Source organism: Diadema antillarum, unplaced genomic scaffold (genome assembly GCF_040938485.1).
Source record: "Diadema antillarum isolate AM-2024a unplaced genomic scaffold, OU_Dant_1.0 scf00000071, whole genome shotgun sequence".
NCBI lineage: Eukaryota > Metazoa > Echinodermata > Echinoidea > Diadematoida > Diadematidae > Diadema > Diadema antillarum.
This window is the reverse complement of record NW_027270960.1, coordinates 2,379,797-2,400,969: the sequence shown is the minus strand read 5'-3', so window position 1 is coordinate 2,400,969 and position 21,173 is coordinate 2,379,797. Positions and strand designations below refer to the sequence as shown.

At 38.0% G+C, this 21,173-nt stretch overlaps 1 protein-coding gene across 1 annotated transcript in view; it reads right to left on the bottom strand.

The window, feature by feature from the left end:
• LOC139717023 (choline/ethanolamine transporter flvcr2a-like) overlaps positions 1–2,609 on the bottom strand; it is a 68,229-nt gene extending 65,620 nt beyond the window's left edge. Inside the window, exon 1 of the mRNA XM_071628539.1 lies at positions 1,725–2,609. Coding sequence (XP_071484640.1) covers positions 1,725–2,414 — 690 coding nt within the window. The 5' untranslated portion in view covers positions 2,415–2,609. The remainder of the gene's footprint in view (positions 1–1,724) is intronic.
• Between the last annotated feature and the right edge of the window lie 18,564 nt (positions 2,610–21,173).

Here is a 21,173-nt window from a genome sequence, read left to right as displayed (position 1 = left end):
CGATCATTACAGTCTAAGGAGACTTGAATTTGTATAGTTTGAGATCTAGGTCAAACAAGAGTGTATTAAACTATTTTAAAATTAGATGAAGATAGAAACTGTGTCAATGCAACATCAGCTTAACGCAATGTACCATGTGCCAAGCACAGTCTCGTAATATTAACTTGGTGCTAGTGACCATATCAATCTGCATTTTCTATTTCTATTCTATAGAATGGTCACGAACTAGCCCACATTCTGTAAACTGCTTCTTTGTCTGTTTGTTTTTTATGGGAGGATGGGGAAGAACATCTTTATCTGACAAAGCTTACAAGTACGTAGCAACATATAAAATGCTTCTGACTTGGCTAATTTCTGGGTTGAGTATAACCATACTAAATTAATGCTCCATTTAAAGGGATCGTATAGTTTTGGTTGAGACCTAACTTGAGGTTTCTGGTATTCTTTTGTGAGATGATGAGAAATTTTTTATGAAATATGAAAAAACATGTAATTACTAGAGGAATTCAACATTCATTTGACGAAAATTGGTTTTGAAATGGCCGAGATAACCAAGACAGGGCGATCCTAATAAAAGGTGGGACCCACCTTCTTTTATGATCACTTCGTTTTACTTTGTTTTTGGATGTCTCAGCCATTCAAAAACCGATTTTCATCAAATAAACTCCTCCAAGAATGATATGGTTTGTACTATTTTCTAAGTGGTTTCTTGGTATCTCACAACAAAATTAAAAGCCAAATTCTTATCTCCACCACTACTATACCATCCCTTTAAGCAGCATGCTGCACACCAAAAAAAAAAAAACAAAAAAAAAAACACTTTCTGTTTTTAAAATTGCAATTTACATTCAGAGATGAAAAATTGAGTAATATCTTTGTTGTCACAGTACAAGAATTGTGTTATCCCTGTAACTCAGCATTGGTAGCTCATTGTAGGCATTGCTATTGTGATTTAAATGCATTTACCAACTCTCAATAGGATTCTGTAGGTTTGTAACAGCGATGCATAAATTTGCCCTTGACAGAAAAATCCATCTGTCCGGAGAAGTTTTTTACGACATTTTGTGTTTTTTAACTTAAACTATAGGAGGGGATCCATGAAGCCAGATCATGCAGTCTCCGCGGAACATATCCCCGACGACTATTGATCTTTCAGTTAACATCTGCCCATATCATGCTATGAGACCGAGATACACTGCCATTTTCTATTACTGTTTGGTCTGTTGGTTGGTATTGAAGCATGAATTTACCAGTTGCTATGGAACTTATCAACTGATACAATATTAACTGGGCATGATTTAGTGTAAAAACCAACACATTGGGTTTCAAGAGGAGCAATCTGCACAGGTCATTAAAGAGGGAGCCCCGCACAAACTCTAGAAAAGTTTGTTTCCCCAACCCTAGCCTGACCAGACGCTGTAAGTACGCTGTGTCGCGACATACTTCTACGTACAGCGACTGGGCTGTGTATAGTTACCCCAACCCCTTTCTATTCAGTCTGGGCACTTATCAAAGCATCTGCAAAATACACAAATATGAGGCTTGAGGGATTGAAACTCCGACTCATGCCCTTTTATGACCTCTGCTTTCTTTTTATCACTAATAACAGTATTTACACTATATCTGATTTTGAATTGATCAAAATGCTTTTAAATAGCAAGGCAAAATAATTCAGACACAGTGTTTCTTTTTATATTCATAATGTATGACTCAACGAGTTGTACCTGGTTTCCAAAGACACCGATGGCACAAGCTGTGGAGACTTCATTCGCTCCAAACCACGTTGCAGCTACATGAGCTGGCATGCCAAGAATGAAAATCTGACCAACAGAACAAATTGTTTGTCCTGCAAACGCCATGCCAAACATAGAACCTCTATGTGGAACAGATCCAGCATATCGGAACCACGAACCAGCGCAGTTGAGACTCGCAGCTAAAATCCCTATCACCTTCAATCCTGCCCTTTCAAGAAGCCAGGTCGCGGGGAAGATGAGAGGAATGTACACAAGCATGTAAATCATGGACGTCCAGTCGATGGCGAGGTATCCCACATCGTAGTATTCAACGAGGACGTTGCCGATCACGGCATACTGGATCCATTGGAAAGCATTGCTCAATGATAACAAGCAGAAGATGCCCAACATCACCCACCGCCGCTTGTAAATGCGAGTGTAATTCGACGAAGTGCTGACATTGCGAGTCTTCTTGGGTAGATCTTTGACATCCATTTCTGTCGTCTCTTCCATCTCGTCTGCATCTATTTCAGTTTTTAAAGCAGCATACGTTCGCGATGAGTTGTAAGCAACATCATCGTCTGCGTTGCCCAGATCGCAAGAGCTGTGGTATTTGTCACCACTCTCTTCGTGATGAACGCCCCCGTTCAGCTGTCCGTCTGTGGCCGTACCTTCTCCCATGTTTTATTGACCGCGCTCTCACACCAACAACCGAACAGGAACCGAATTTGTTACTGGCTTCGATATCGAAGATGCTGGATCAGTGGCGAGATGTTGAGTCTGCGTCAGTACCAATAACTTTCATGAAATTCCATGCGGATTCAAATCTTATTGCCTCGACAAGGGAAGAGAAACATAGCACTATTAGCAGACTACTTCGCGAGATATGACGCACAGCGGTGTGTAATGATAAGCACACGGGCGCTCATTGCATTACATGACATCACAGTGACCGGTGATGATGTCTCGCCGTACCTAGCTACTACTCTGTACTTGGTGTCTCCCGAATGACGTACCAGCAAAGAATTACCTCACTAGCTTCTACAGTATACTGTAAACGGTATACCGCCAGTGTAATGTTGCCCTGACACTCCGCGAGAACGTACACAGCTGGCCCTGGGTCAGTCTACGAAGTGCAGTGCTTGGCCCAGTACCCACCTCTGTCAGTGCCGTTCCCAGTCAACCCGCTCTGCCAGTGTCATGTTTGCGCCCTCTCTCGGTTTGGACATTACAGGCAACAGTTGTTGCGCCACTGATACCGTTATGTTATGTAATGGGCTAGAGAAAGCACTGTTATGCCGAGATTATAGGGCATGGGCTTGGTTGCCAGAGTTGGCATAACTATGCTTTTGGTATAATTTTAGATGCTTCAGCATCTAGCATTATGCTAGGCATATTCTTTTTTTTTTGTTTTTATCATAATTTCATGTTACGGAAAGGATATCTCCATTGATTCGTTTGGGTACTGTAGTACTTTTTTATGTTTGTTTGTTAGTTTTCAGCTGATTTGTCGATAGATTTGTTTGCTTGTTTGTTGTGTTTTTGTTTTGTTTTTAGCTTGTCAACCGATTGGGCACCACAATTTTTTAAAATAAAAAACAGAGGTCCGTTTTGTTTTGTTTGTTTTTTTGTTTTTTTGGTGGTGGTGTTTTTTTTTTTGCTTGTCATCCTAGTGGGCACCATAATTCGTAGCAAAAAAATGTGAAGACCGTTGTTGTTGTTGTTTGTTGTTGTTGTTTTTTTCTTGTCAGCTGATTGGTTACCACAATTGGCTGATATGATGTGACATAATTTCATGGCAGTTTAGCATAATTTTAGGCCGCCTCAAGCACATTATTCCATTAAATCACGATGGTCACACTGGGCAGGGGGCTTGTTCACAGGAAGGGAGTAGAAGGGATTGTAGTTTCTAAACATTAGGCAGGGTTTTATGATTGTAAACACGGTTTTATTATGGGACACTGGTCAACACATGGCTAAAAGTCGAGACATCACACTGTGCACTTATGTTTGCTTAAAGAAGTCAGGACTGCCCTTGTTTATTGCCCGAATTTATTGCTTATTTTTTTATTCCCCGAAACACTCAATTGAAGCATAACAATCAAACATACACAAATGTGTATTAAGCGAGATGATAATTGATAACATAGTGACTAGAGTAAAGTGAGGAACAGGGCTGTAAAGGAGTAGTGTATTGTATTATTATAATGCACTTAGTGTAACGAGGATTAGTGTACACATTGTATTTAGAAGTGAAGTGTATCGAAGTGTATAGCTGTTTACCGTAACAAAGGAAAATACGCAATTCGTTGTAGATGCTCATGGCACACGAGTGTTGACATAGCAGTCAATTATTGTGTACATACTCGACTGACTTTATACTATTAGCATCCACTGTTGTAAAGTCAGAGGTATCGTAAACGTAATGCCAATGAAATATGATTTCTGCAATGTGCCAGACAAATTCATCAACCTCACTGGCTTCAGTTTGATGACTTTCTTGTAATCATTATTGTTGAAAGTCACATTCTAGATGATGCGAACATATCAGTGTGTATCATACTGTATATTATGCACTTTAACTTCTTACGATTGTTTGCGATCTGTTAATAGTGTGCGAATATGAATGTCCCTCATAATGATTGAGGTTTCGACATTTTGAACACTGCTGTGATGCTTTATAGCGCTGTAAAGCGCATGAGCATGCGTTTGCCTACAGTGACCTAATGAATGATAAATGACTAGCTGAAATGATTCACACTGTTATCGTGTGGTTATACCTGTCAGTCTATAAAGTGATCGTGACATGGTTATTCGTCTCTTGGCACAGAGAAAACCCTGATCGTGTGGTAACCATTGTTATATCTCTTTCCGGCCGTAACATTAAAAAAAAAACAACAACAACAGACAAACGGAATAACATGATATTGAGAATTATGTTCAACAGAAAAGGAAACGAAGTCTGGTCGTGATGACATTACATCCTTACTGGATAAACATCATGCCCAGGAAAAAAGGGGTTACTGGATAAACATCATGCCCAGGAAAAAAGGGGAAATAATCAAAACCAAAAAGGGAAGGAGCTGAGCAAAATAAACCGCCATTGGAAGACAGGTTAAATTTTCATTCTTATTTTGAAAAGCGAAAAGGGCTAAGTTCAAAACGTATACAAATCAGAAGTCACTGAATAACAGAAAATTTGCATGTGGAAAATTTTTAAAGAACTGACATCGAGCTCTAAACTCACAACAAAAATGTATAGGCACTACAAACAACTACTTAAATTGGGGGTTATAGGTGGTTATTGCCAAGGTTCATAATGACGAAAATGAAATAAGGCTCATTATTCCGAGGGTTCGTTCGTGTGGAAGTGAAATAGGGTGCGTTTTCCGAAGATTCGTTTAGCCGAGAATGACAAAGGGTGTCGTTAATCCGAAAATGGAATAACGTTCGTTAATACACACTTGTTGTTGTTGTTTGTTTTTTTTTTTCATTTTTGGATTAACGAATCTTACTTCATTTTCATATTAACGAGCCTTCGGAATAAATAACTTTTTTTTTCCATTTGCCAATAAACGAACCTTCGAAATAACAAACCTTTATTTTCTTTTCGGACGAACAAACCTTCGGAATGGCCCACAAATGTTCGGGATAACGAACCCTATATTTCATTTTTAAATGAACGAACATGGCTATTGCGATATTTGTGTGTTTCAAGTTCCGAACCTTCGGGAATACAAGTAACGAATATCACCCACATGGGAATGACTGCACAGGCAATAAAAGCGTTGCCATGGCAATGCACTGAGCTCTAACATTTCAACTGTATAGTCATTAAGATATTAATTTCACAAAATGACCCTTTACAATAATAATTTGTACCAAAAGCAAGTGCAGTTTTCCATTTGTAATGCAGGAATTACAGACAATATAACAATACCAGCTTAAGGACATACGCCACCATAGATTCTCGCGCACTCATTATTTTGATTACCGGTAATCACCTGGGCGAAGGTGTTAAAAAGTTGTTATTTTATGAATTAATGTATGTGACATGAACTAAGCATGTGCAAAATTTAACGGTGTTGTCCTAATGGAACTAAAAGTGTTAAAATAGCGCCTTTATTCAGAGGTGGTAGGATTCAGGTCAGGAGTTCGACACCCGACAGCCCACGGGTCATAAATCCCATGAATTATACAGCTCACGGGTCATCCCCAGAGTCATACGGCCAAAGGCTCGCCCATGAGTCCGACACCAGGCAAACAAGGCCCACGAGTCTGATGGGGGCTGCATGAGTCGTTCTCGTTGGCCTTTTTTTTTTGGCTAGTGTCGGACTCGTGGGCCCTGTTTTATTGGCCAGTGTCGGACTCATGAGCCATGTTTGCCTCGTGTGGAGCTCATGGGCTGCATGACTCGTGGGCTTTATGACTCATGAACCTCTATAATGTCGAGCACGGGGGCCGTATTATTATGACTTGTGGAATGAACCCGGTAGAAACTGGTCACGTTGTTATTGAGGTTAATATTGATCTCCCGAATGCATTTGTCGATACCATGGTACCATTGATATATCGAACGATACAAAAAAATACATATATCGACTTTTATGATTTAGTGAAAATGTTACGCACTGATTTGATAGTTGTTTTAGTCAGAGAAAATAATCAACGATTATTGACGGAAACACGACATGGGAAACTGAAATGGTCCGTTGGGTGTCCATCAAGGCAACATTTTGGAGTTTTTTTGTTTTTACGTATAGCGGCCTGAACAGTGTAGTTAAAAATAGTCGGGTAGCATTATTTGCGGACAACACGTGTATACATGTATTATGATTTGCATTTGGTAATCCAAAGTATACATCGGGGCTACCCTAGTGGTAGACTCAGAACCTCATTTCAATAATGTAAAATTAAGAATGTCGCCTTCCTGTTTTATGGAGGGCAAGATATTTTCTTGACCAAACTATTTATACAGCATTAACTCTTTATAAAACGATAATCCAACCCAACTTCGATTATAGATGATGTCCGTTATTCCCAAGGTTCGTTAATCCGAAAATCAAATGAGGTTCATTATCCGGAAGGTTCGTTAAGACCAAACACACTAATTCCGTATACCGATAAGTGTTCTTTGATCCAAAAATTAAATAAAGTTCGTAAATTGGAATATTTCGTAGCGTTATTTTGAAGGTTCGTTGTTCCGACAGTTGTTTATAAAACAGATAAGGTTCGTTGTGCTGAAGGTTCGTTAATCCGAAAATGTAAAAAAAAAAAAAGAAAAAAAAAGGTCATTATTTCGAAGGTTCGTCATTCCGACTGTTAGTCTGCAAAAGAAATAGGTTCGTTATACCAAAGGTTCGTTAATCCGAAAAATAAAGGTTCGTTATTCCGAAAAAAAAAAAGAAGGAAAGAGAGTGTACTAACGAGACTGCAGATTTTATACGGAACCGTATTTCATGTTCGGATTAACGAACCATCGAAATAACGAATCTTTCTTCATTTTCCGACTAACGAACCTGATTTCATTTCGGAATTACGAAAATACGGAATAACTAACCTTTGAAATAATCAACTGTAACCTCGATTATTGCATCACAAAGGGATGAAATCTAATTTCTACTTTCTTTTACAAGTTTCATATTCTCCAAAACAGAGTCCTTAAAAAAAACCCAAAACCCAAAGAGAAATGTGGATTGAGTGAAAGCAGCAACATCAGTAGAACACATCAGTGAAAGTTTGAGGAAAATCGGACAATTGATGCAAAAGTTCGGATTTTTTTTTTTAATGCCTCCGCCACGAAATGGTGCCGGAGGCATTATGTTTTCGGGTTGTCCGTCCGTCCGTCCGTCCGTCCTTCCATCCGTCCGTAATGAATATTGTGGACAGGGTAACTATCAAAACCTTTTGAGGTATCCTAATGAAACTTGGCATGTATGTGTATTAGGAGGGGAAGTTGTGCCTATCAACTTTTGGGTGCACATGCTCAAGGTCAAAGGTCAAGGTCAAATGCTTAAAATTTCACTTTTCCCCCCATATCTATGCAATGCCAGAAGATATTTTCTTGAAACTTAGAACTTTGAAAAGTGTATACATGTATTGCCCAATTAAGATTCTCTGGTGAAAGTTTGGGGTCATGAGGTCAAAAGGTCAAAGGTCAAAAGGTCAAGTAAAATGTTAAAATTGCACTTTTTTCTCTGTATCTTGGAAATTGTTCAAGGTATCTTTATGGAACAAAGTATATATGCATGTACTGACTGGCAGTGGTTATCTAGGGAATTTGAGGTTCATGTGGTCAAAGGTCAGGGGTCAAAGGTCAAGGGCAATACTTCAAAATTTTACTATTTTCCTTATATTTATGCAATGCCAGCAGGATTATTTTTTTTAAAAACTTGATGTATGCATGTATAACCCACTAGAGATTCTCTGGGATTTTCTTTTTTTTTTTTGCTAAGAAGGTCAAAGGTCAAAAGGTCAAAGATCAAGTGAAAGTGCTGAACTTACTTCTTTCTCCATATCTCGGAAGTGGCTCAAGTTATCTTTAAACTTAGTACATATTTATGTATGTTCTGCCTGACATTGATTCTCTTATGAATCAAAGGCCAGATGAAAATGATAACAATTTACTGTTCAATACAGAAATTGCCCTATTTCTCCATACAATTTATACCTTGACAATTACTCAAGTGCGTAAACTTATGAAAGGGTCAAAGTCGAAGTTAAAGTTCTTAAATCCCCAAATACATGCTGTCCTATTCATTCAATTAAACATAGGTCAAGGAAGGTGAACATTCGATACATTTTTGACAAACATGTCATTTTAATATTTTGCCAATTTTGTGAAAATGTAATCACACATTGTCCACATGTACTATAGACCTATTAGGAGAATCATGCATTATGGCGGAGGCATACCAGTCGCCATAGCGACATTTCTAGTTAAATTTTGGTGTTGGAGCCGCTGGACGAGGAGACTATATGAGGTTATATATGACGTCATGTGTGGACAACAATAAAAATAAAATAAAAAGGGAATTCCACAAAAATTCACTTTTCTAGCATAATGAAAGAGCACCTGACTAACCGCTTTCAGAAAGCAGGGGGAATAATATTGCTACCCTTAACATATCAGTATTTTGAAGTTGATGGAATGTGTAATTTTCATGAAAATGATTTTTTTGTTGAATTCTCTTTATATTTTCTTTATATCGTTGTCCACAAATACGTCATAACCTCTAGTAGTCTCCTCATCCAGCGGTTCCAACACTAAAACTTTAAAAATTAATAACTTTTGCATCGATGTCCGATTTTCCTCAAACTTTCCCTAATGTGTTCTACTTATATGCTGCTGCTTTCACTCAATCCACATTTCTCTTGGGGTTTTGGTTTCCTTGAGAGCTGTTCTGAAAGTACAGATAATCGACATCAAACTGCGGACAGGATTTATATCAATTGCTACTTTTACAAACGTTAGTGGCTTAAAAAAAATTACCAGAGAAAATCGGAAAAGAAACAAAACTCAGCGGCAACCTTTAAAAACAAATCAGTTCTGTTTTGTGAAAGATCTCTTACACCCGTACTATGACTTTCTTCCTTTTGGTGTAATTTTTGTTTATATTGTTCACGTGATTCTTCATGTTACCGTATATAATATTATGTCTTTTAATCCCTCGTGTCTGTGAATTTGCAATTATTATCATTTAGATCATCGTTTGACAATAAGTACGGTAGGTGTTTCAGCTTATATAGGATAGCTAATTGTATAAATTCGTTCAGATTTTTCCTCGTTAAATTTCATGCTCGTTTCTACCTTCTTTTTTTTTTCATTTATGAATGTATATACGGACTTGCTGAAATAGCAGCCTCAGGGCTGACTATGTGTTTGTATAAATGTATAGATATATCGAACAAACAAAACATACTCTTCTCATTGTCATACGGTTTATCTTCTGATGGTTAGCCCGAATTATCTTGAGTTCTCTGACATTCCGACTACAGGTTTCAGCGACATAAACGACATCCACGGTGAAAATAGCACAAGACACTGAATCTTTCGTGCATTTTATTTAATTTTGATTTGTTGTAATGGAAAAAAAGTGTAGGCCGGCGCCCTATATGGAGAATTATTTACCTTTTTGGGGGAAAGGGCGTTGATATTGTATTATATGGGAAGGGGCTTATACAGCCATCTTTCACGGTTCTGCGCGCAGTCCATGCTTTGCGTTGCCAGGATTGTATAGTTCCTAATCCATCGTCAAAAACATGACTGTATTTGTGGAAAGCCTGTAAGACTATAATGTTGAGTCAGATTATATAGGCCTACATTTCCATTGATTGTGGTTGTACGATATGGGATCGATATCATTGTGTCATTAAATTCAGGTTACCTTCTTTGATGCCCGATTTCAAAAAGATTTCTCTGCAATCCTGATGTTAAATCGATGTGAACTTTAAAGTCGACTTGAATAATTATTTGATTGCGTTTCACCCTGAAATGTAATCCGTAACCATTGCATCTTTAAAAAGATAATGCATTCGTGTTTAGTTCAGTTTATTTTTTAATAAAATGTTGAAGTTTTTTTTTTTTTTAGTTTTCACATTTCATGATCGAGAAGAAGTCGTTTTTAGGCCTACATTTTTTTTTAATTGTTCAGCTCACGATGATTCGTATGTAGCATAATACAAAGCCAGCGTTCAAGAGAGAGAGAGAGAGAAAAAAAATGCAATTTTGAAAACTGCCCGAAGAAATCCAGTCATGAGATTGACGTCAGTAAATGCAAACAAAGCAGTTCATATCAAAGAAAAAAAAAATCGAACATGGCAGGCTCTGAAATAGGTTACGTAAACCACAAGACTGCCTGCTCTGGCGCCATATATTATTTGTGCCCCCCCCCCCCCCCCCCCTCCCGTTTGTTACGTGATGTACCAGAAAAAAAAAAAATCACATACATATTAAACTGGGAAGCCATCACTGTCCTCAATAATAGACTCTCTATTTTCATTCGTTCATTATGCCGGAGTTTCGAGTAATACGTGTTTGGGGGGGGGGGGGGGGGGGGGGGGGACAAAGCGAAAAAAAAAGAAGCAATTTGTAACGTTTTATCCATCAACGCTAGAATTGCGATGATGAATATCTGCAAGCAATAATGCAACCAAAGAGGCTAATATATTACCAGTGTTCGTAGAATGCCGTGCGTGCCAGATCCCATGATCATTTATAACTACGTATATAATAGCAGCCATTCTGAAATCAAAACGTTTAATTTTACACCATTTACTGTATACCAAATCCCAATCAACATTGTACTCCGAATGTACTGTTCACCTTTACGCATCGTGGCGGTGCGGTTCGACTGTTACAAGTTCATGTTATTTGTGAACGGGAAAAACAAAAACAAAAACGAACGTTATTATCTCAGACATAACATGACAACAAAATTCAATACAATGTATATAGAATAAGGGAATAAGAGAAGTGAACACCCGAACGGGTATACCATCTATAACTCATTTGAGCCGCATGCCCTAGGAAGCCACCTCTTAGATGCAGTGAGTGAGTGAATGAATGAATGAATGAATGAATGAATGAATGAATGAATGAATAGATAAATGAATGAATGAGTGAGTCCTGAGTGAATGAATGAATGAATGAATGAATGAATGAGTGCGTGAGTGAGTGAGTGAGTGAATGAATGAATGAATGAATGAATTTCAATTATACATATAGTAAATAAGAGAAGTTTACTATGACAAAAAAAAAAAGAAATGGTGCATATTAGTTATGGTTACAGCTCGTTATTCCGAAGGTTCGTTATTCCGAAGGTTCGTTATTCCGAAAATGAAACAAAGCTCGTTATTCCGAAGGTTTGTTACGGACCCTATATCATTTCGGATCAATGAACCTTTGGAATAATGAACCCTATTTCGTTCTCGGATAACGAACCTTCGGAATAATGAACCCCATTTCATTTTCGGATAAATGAGCCTTCGGAATAGCGAACCCTATTTCATTTTCGGATTAACGAACCTTCGGAATAACGAACCTTCGGAATAACGCCACAAATGTTCAGATTAACAAACCCTTTTTCATTTTCGGATTAACGAACCTCTAGGTGTAGGGAATTTGTCTGTTTCGGATTAACGAACCTTCAGAATAACGAACCTTCGGAATAACGAACCTTCGGAATAACGAACAGCACCTTTATCTATGTAGGCCGGGCACCAGCGTGGCGGCGTGTGGATAAGACTCAATTTCTAATTCGAGGTCCAGTTAAATCCCTTCACCTACAATCTTGGACAAGATACTTTTACCTACCATGTCCCTCTGTGATCTACCCAAGTGAATACATGGGTACCTGGCAACGCTGGGGAACTGGCAGGGCCCTTTGGTAGAGCAGTGGCATCAATGAAGAGGCAACCCGGGATACAGAGACCTTTGTGTGACAGTGACATTCAATACTCTGTGGCATTTTATGTGATCTATCACTTGGTCTATACTCTCACTTCATCTAATAGCCATTTAGTCTCAACCCACATGGTCTAACCCTGTTTCGTCTACAACCAGTTCGTCTAATGACCACTTACAGTATAGTCCAATTGCCACTTAGCCTCATTACCAGTTGGTCTACTTCCAGATGGGATATGCCCACTTCATCTAATACCCACAGTTTATTAGACAAAATGACAAAAAGTCCAAGGACACACTGGTCATTAGACAAAACGATAAGTAGCCAAACTGGGCATTAGACCAAACTAGCATTAGACGAAATTGATAGTAGACCAAGTGAGTTTAGCCATTGTGGTGTTAGACGAACTGGGAAGTAGACCATCTGTTTGTAGACAAAGTGGCAATAGACCACATTTTACACAGTAGGATACCCCTTTCTCTCTCTCTCTGTCTACTGTACGAGCTGAAATTTTCGTGGTGGTTTTATTTTCGCGAATTTTGCGAATCGCCTTTGAATCACGAAAATAACAACGCGCAAATAACTAAGTTCAGTTAGACCCTTGCAACCGCGAAATTAACAACACGGAAAAATGTCCTCCAAGTAGCAATTCGCGAAAATATCTGTACGCGAAAATTTCAGCTCGTACAGTATTATGTGTGTGTGTAATACTTGGATGAATGTATAGAATAAAATGTATAAATATGAACGTGTCTTGAAAGCATTTATATTGTATTGTAAACATTTGCAGTTGCTTGGCTAGAGTCTTCCATCTTTTACTGTGCAATTCAGAGGGTCGGGGTTATTGCACCAAAAGGGACTAGTTCATAAAGTTTCATATATGGCAATTGTTCAACATCATGCAATTATAAATCAATGATTTTAGATTACCTGCAGCAGAGAAAGCTTTATACATTCAGCTCTAAACTTTGTTATAATAAACTGGTTGATAATACGTTATCAGAATTGCCTTGAATGAACCTATTCAAGTGGACATTTTGAATGATTCCTGTTTTATACGCTCACCATACAAACAAAAAGAGGCCAGGAACCATTGTGTTGTAAAAATGTATTGTGTGACAAACATAGTAATGTAGTGCCATCTTCCTATTCTTCCCTTCTTTTTTTCCCCTTGTATTATTATTTGTATTGTGCCATGGTGAATAATCGTTACTGCGATATATTACCGTTCTTGAATGCTTCTGGAAGGCATCTAAAGATGATATGAAGAGTTTGTTCGCAAAAACCGATAAGTCCATTTTTGAAGATTTTGAAGTATGGTCTCTGTCATAAAGTATAAAATAACACCTTTTAAATGGTATATTGGTCACTACATCATATAAAGGTACATTTTTGAAGTTATGGTCAAAAGAAGCAAAAAATGTCTTTTTATTCTCTTTATTTTTCTTGACCTTTAATCGCAAATATCTCCATTTGGCAAACATGGACTTATAGGTTTTTGCGAACAAACTCTTCATATATACAATTATATAATAGTAATGAATATGCATATAATTTATTAACTTATTAGTGGTGTGGCAACACACACGCACACATACACACACACACACACACATATCATATACTATGGTTTTCTGCATAACGTTTTTTGTGTGTATTTATTTATCTAAATAAAGTCAACCTTGCTTAAGTCAACCTTGCATAAGTTCAATAATCGTCTAAAGTCGAAGGACTTTTCAAGTCCTCTTCTCTCTATATTCTATTGATGTTAATCCCTCATAAGTCAAATTTTCTCTGAGTCAAAGCTATTTACTCTGTCCAAATAGATTCAACTTAAGGTTGACTGTATAGGTTGGTTATGCACTTTTAGGATATTTAATGAAGAGTAGGGGATACAGACAATATACGAACCATGCAAAACAAAACAAAACAAACAAACAAAACACAAGGCATACGCCACGGGATGTCTCGTCCACCCTCAAATCGCAATTTGTGATCACAGTGTTTTACGATGTAAGCTCATTTACCTTTTGACCTTTGACCTTGTCCAACTTCAATACTTTTCGAATTTGACCAGTATCTTTAGGTGACATACCAGTGGTGTGAGTTCTGTGGTCATAGCTCAATGTGGAAAGTTGAAATATTGAGAGTACACCACAATACTATGTGTACAGTACTCATCGGGTAAAGTTTATTGACCACTTGACCTTTGACCTTGTCAGAATTTAATAATCTTCAATCTTACTTGAATCTTAAGGTGATGTACCTGTGGTATGAATTTGGTGGTCATAGCTCAAAGCTGTGGAACATTATTGAGAGTATACCACAATACTAGTGTACAGTGCTTATCAAGTAACGTTCATTGACCATTCAATAGTCAAAGGTCAAATTTTGACCATTGAACTTGTCAGACATTTCATGCATATTCTAACATGACCGGCATCTTAAGGTTATGTACAATATGTATCTGTGAAGTGAGTTTGGTGGTAATAGTTCAAATTTGTTGAAAGTTATTGAGAGTACACAACAATACTGTGAACAGAGTGCTTATCAGGGCAAGTTCATTGACCTTTTGACCTTTGGCCTTGTCAGACTACACCTATATTCATCCTTGACCAGCATTTTTAGGTTATGTGCCTGTGGTGTGAGTATGGTGGTCATAACTCAAAGCTGTGGAAAGTTACAGCATGGACCTAGGTCCATGGTTACAGAGAGTACACCAAATTGCTGATGTCACCGACAACACTGCCTGCAGACGACGCCGGTGGTGGAAAAGTGATGCCTATGTCTCACTTCTGCTACACAGGCAAGACAAAAACCATACATTTTCACACAGCACACACAACAATGCTGTGCAACAAGCAAAATACATGCACACACACATACACACACATACACACGCACACACACACACACACACACGCATGGTGGAGTGGCCATTAGCAGTAAATGTTTATAGAAGACACTTAAAAAGTATTCATGTTTCATGGTGCATTTATTCTACACTGTAGCAAGCAACATGAAATTGACATTGTACATATTACACACACACACACAAACACACACACACACATGGTGGAGTGGCCATTAGCAGTAAATGTTCATAGAAGACACTTAAAAAGTATTCATGTTTCATGGTGCATTTATTCTACACTGTAGCAAGCAACATGAAATTGACATTGTACATATTTTGACATGTGAAAAAAGTTTACATGATTCAAATAGAAACAGTACATAAAAAACATAAGTTTACAATAGACTTGTGTCTTTTAGCATGATGGATATCATTGACTCTCTGGTCACAAACATTTCACGGAAAACAGAGACAAAAATTCCCCACCCATCCCCATACAATGGCACGAACAAAATATCCTTCCAGTTTACTATTAAAAAAAAAAAAAAAAAAAAAAAAATCATGCCAGCTTCCAGGTTAGCGAAATGTGAAACTCCTTGTATGAGTAAACAGAACAGTCAGTTTCCAACACACCTTGATCTTCAGTTTTGAGTAGGTGCAAAAATGTTTTTAAATATTTCAAAATATTCCTACAAAGATCAAATTAGAGTGCCACAGTAGCCTCTTTTCTCGATTTGTTCTTCCAGCGTATTACAGGTTCATCCCCTTCTAATCCCACAAGATCTCTTATTAATTTCTCTTTTCATTGGATTACACATGTATCTGGCATTGTAGCAACTGAAATTTGTTGCTGGCAGCTTGAAGACTGGGAGACAAAATAAGGGGTGTTATGTGTCCGATTATCACCTGTCTCTATGTATTCCCAGTGATCTGGGCAGGAGAAAGCCAATTAACAATTCAATTATAGAACAGCGAAATATCAGTAATGGAAAATCATTCTTACACACATTGTTTCCTTGAAATGTAACTGGAACTCACCCACACAAGCAAAATTCCTTGTCTACGAGACATCCCTGAAAATGCTAGTAGGCCTCCCTAAACAAGTACCTATTCTGTTCTGTGATAGATAAGAACCATCATAAGCTCTGCATGTATTATGGGATGAAATGTGACATTTGAATGAGAAATCAGGCTTTCCACTATAAAATATCTCCAAGACACTTGAAAGACACGTCTCATATTGTGATCTTCTTTTCTAGCCTCACTTTTGACCTTGGATCTAGCACAGTCACGTAATTCTTGGGCATATATATGGCGGGTCAATTTTTTGTTGACTTCCAAACATACAACAGTTTAGGTGAGCTCTTGTATGTTTCTCTTGCTGTCAACTAGACTCACGACAGAATAAGAGCCTTCTCACACACAGGAGGGATAATTTGTCACAAGTGTCGTATTATCTACCTATCGGTGGACTCCTAACCATTCACACATTTTTGAAATGCCACTCACTCCATTGACGTTTTCCTAAAAGCATAGTTCCGATTTTTCATGATCTTGTTTGATACAGAAAACTAATCCCAACAAAACATGGCTGTAACAAAAATTCAAGTGAGTGGCATACATTAAACTAGACAATTTTGACATTGCAATGTAAATATTTGCACCTCTGTATGTACCTCTTCAATAATTTCCCACTCACTTTGACCTATGGGAAGTGAAAGTTGCTCATCTCTCACACAGTGGCAAATGATTCTGAATTTTCTCACACACTTCCCACCTAAGAGGATATGAGTTTCGCCTTTGACGTTTCAACTTTACAAATTAATCAGTAGGATTTATCTTTTCCATACTTCTTTCAAACATGTCCAATACACCAGGTTTTATAGCTCTAAAGTTGAATTGGAAGCAAGATTCTCAATCGATTTGAACATGATTCCTTGACCTTTGACTTACGACCTTAAGATAGAGTACACTAGGATCTGACTTTATTCTTTGATCTGACATCTGGAAACAGCAGCAGGAGAAGTGAGAAGTGAGTTGCCACATCACAGAATTATCTTTCATTTAAAGTTTGATTAAACTTGCCACATTACAGCTCATTGTCCCAAAGTGATATTCAATAGTGATGCATGAATATTTGACCTTGACCTTTGGCACATATGAAAAAAAAAATGGCTCAGTGAGTGTTCAGTCACTTCTCCATTTTCTCTACAGAAAGATCATATAACAGATGGACAGTTCTCAAATTATCACACACCAGGTAACATTGTGGACAATGACATATGAATTAAACCTTTCCCCCAAAATCTACCATCAAGGCAGCACTGTGGTTGAACAAGTGTTTTCTAACACTGTTAACTTTGACACCTGAACCTTTAGCCCTTTAGGCCACTTTTTACAAGTTGCTGTCAGTTTTCGCACTGCTCAAGTGATGAATTGAAAATGAAAAAAAAAAAAAAGACTGACCAACAATAATGCGTCCAGTATCATGACACAAGATATGCATTACAGAGATAAGACACACACACACACGATTTACCGTTTCCTTTTCAATCAACCTGGAATCTCCATGTACATCGACACACATTATTCAGGAGAATATAGTTGACGATCACAAAAAAAAAAAAAAAAATGAGAGAAAGAAAAAAAACCCCTTGCTTCTTGCCAAGAGGGTGCTCTTGTGAGTTCTGCATAAAGTCCCATTTGGCGTGAATGACAAAAAAACATGGTGAGATGTTTTTCTTTTGCATCAAACTACTGGATACAAGTCTATGTGTACTTCCTCGAGAACTCAATCTGGTTTAATCTACACTACAGCCCTACGTAAAGGTATACCTACGCCCTAGTCTTCGACAAGTATATTTCTTCTTTACATTATATTCTTTAAAAATGCAGAGGGAAAAAAAAAAATCACCAATTGATAATTATGCTCTGTCAGTAATCATGACACTTCGATGAATCCATTTCAAATACTATATACATATCATAACATTGCATAACATCATGTTTAAAGGTATAAATGGTATGGGTCAGAGTGATTCAGCGAGAACAACAGACGAATTCTCCTCCGAGTTGAGGTAAGTCAGTAACAAACAGAGATTCTGGATACAGTGTAGCCTTTTGCCAAGGCCCTCTCGCTGCATGTTGGTGAGCGAATGGGGGTTGAAATTGCCTGTTAAAGCCATCATACAGCGAGAGGGCCTTATCAAAAGGCTAGATACAGTGCTGCAGGTTGTACAAAGTGACAGAGTAGGTCAAACCACCTTTGTACAGCACCAATGACAGTCTACTTGGTCATCTTTCATTCTCCGGACATCTAGACAGTGAGAAGTGTCGGCATGTCAATAAAAATGTGCTACTTTTCAGAAATCATATAAAGGAAATTGAAAAATAACAAAAAACACCTCTCTGATATAAATGTATGATGCCCTCATTTAGATTTTGTTCTTTTTAATTGTTCTGCACATTTAACACTGAACATAAATACAGACACTTTTCTGAATCGGCAAAATAGCGCACAACCTGTATGCCCAAAGACTTGGGCTGATTCCATTGAAAGTATCATTTTGATAAGCACACACAAATATCTAGAAACCATCATCCACATTCTCGATGAAAAAGTGGACAAACTTGCATGGTCCTCCTATTTCAAATTCTGAAGACCATATGATCTCAGATGAATTACACTATAAATACAGAGTCCTGGATATTACACAAAATTACACAGCCCATGCAAGTTTGTAAAGAGCTTCAAGCATTTACCCTCAGTTTGCAGTGTACATCGGACCTTGGATTTGACTTTCACATGTTCAGTATCATTTTTTGTTGTTGCAACAACTGGGATCAGAAAAATCAAAACTCATACTAAAATATATCGATGATGTGATTATTTGACAATCTTACTGCCACAGGATGGGGTTATTAAAAAAAAGGACGACTGCTACCACATAAGTCATTTTTCTCATGTAAATCCTGCATTTATGATGCTCTCTGGGGAAAAATACAAGACCTCCATGCAGTGCCACAAAAGCATTTTACTTTACCCTGACGATAAATGCATCCCTTGTTCAACAAAGCATTCAGGTTAAGACATTAACTATGTATCTTAATACAGGTACATATAAACTTATGCCATCATATGGATGAGCTCTTGTCAATGCAAACAAGACTCAACAGTAAACACAAAGACACTGCGGGATGCTGGATATTTGCCATCTGCACAAAAATTAAGATATCATCTATCAAATTGGAAATATTGGCAAAATACAGACACTATTGTCATTATGTAGAATGCATTCTGTGCTCATGAAAAAAAGGGGTATTCTGTTAAACGATAAAGCACACAGTAACAGGAGACAATGGACAGTAATACAGTACCAATGTTATCTCAATACCTCTAAACAATCAGTACATGGATTTATCTTTATGCTCCCCCTCCAAACTGTATTCCAGTATGAACAAAGAGACAATATGAAGCCATTACATCCACATTCCCTGGAGGACGGAAAAGCCCACGCATTCATCATTAATCAGTGATTGTAAGGTTTCTGCATAATGCAGACTCTGAATCCAACACACAGCACAAAGGAAGTCATTACATGGTCAGTATGTTGGAAAAACTGCCCAAACCTTCTGGTACAGCATTGCTTGTGGTAAACTCTCCTAACAAGCTGCTTCAAGACTAGAAATAAATCTGTTTGGAAGAGCCACCATGGGTGTATAACACTCTTATAAGACATGATGCACTTACAAAGTCTTCACGGCCCCAAGTCTTGTTTCTTCCTCCATTTTCAAATCTGGCTGCATTTATAGAATTGGTTTCTGCATTTCAAGTACTTGTATTGTAATCACCATCAACACACTATTAACAAATGAATGGCTCCCCACCCCAGTTTCTATGATGTCAGTAATCCCCCCCCCCCCCTTTTGAACCATGCAGCATTCTTGACATAAATGTCACATCTTACAACAAAATTTCCATTTGCGTATTCAAGCAAATGCATACTGTTATCAGAGGGAGGTAACCGCACACACATCCAGGAAAGATGATGAAGCCTTGTAATATAATCTACTGATTTTGCCCTATGCATACCAGCTACTTGGGTTCACACATTTCTCATCTTGAAGATCAACTCTATGTTCTAAAATTTGATGATCACTTTGTAGTTTAGCACCGTGTGGACACACTCAAAGGTTAGCAATCATGAAGATTAGTCACTGATTAGAGCTATGTGACATCTTAACCCATTGAGGACGAACTGATTTTGCTACAACACGCATTTCCCATAGACCCCTGCCCAAGTATGCTAGGGACTCGTCCTAAACACGTTAAGGTTTATACTTTATCCAGGAGACATTGGGGGGGGGGGGGGGGGAGTCCCACTAATCGTGCATCGAGTGGACATGATAACCAATGAACTTGAGAGTTAGTATCACCTTTCCTCAATCCCTATTTGCTACCCAGGTCAATCTTCAGTGTGTGTTGTACACTACTGTATCAATGCTCATTGTCTGGTTTATCACCAGTGCTGCGTGCATGTATTTCTTCCGGTTCTGTGGTTCACGCATCCAGTGAGACTCTTGCTCGAAGGTTTAATCTTAAAGATTCTATATCGTGTGGACTCGCGAGGTCCTTTAAAAGCACTAACGTTCATTGAAATTTAAAACTTTGGTTTATTGTTGAAGATTAGAAATGAAACTATCATCAAGCTGGGAAAGAACCAACTCTGATCCATAATTCAAGTAAGACATCATCAGCATCAAGTGTGACTGGACTGAGAAAAGACACAATGGCAACTTACAAAAAAAAAACCAACCAACACAACAACTGAAAAACCTCAATGAACATAAAATGAATGTGTGTGTGTGTGTGTGTGTGTGTGTGTGTGAGTATTTCCATGGCAACGTGATGGCAACGCCCAGTGCAATAAACATAGTTTGTGTCCAAATACATTCAGATTTCAAGTATACATGACATACAAATTACCACGTGCATCCAAAAATAGGGCAATATTGGACTCACGTTATCAAGTTTGCAATAGCAGACATTTAATATTATTGTGCAAAAGGACATCAAATTTGAATATTGAATATTACAACAAATACAGTCAGAGCTCAATCACACACTCATGATATCACTGCTTTTACTCTAAAAATAGGTCTTAAATATTACAATGACAT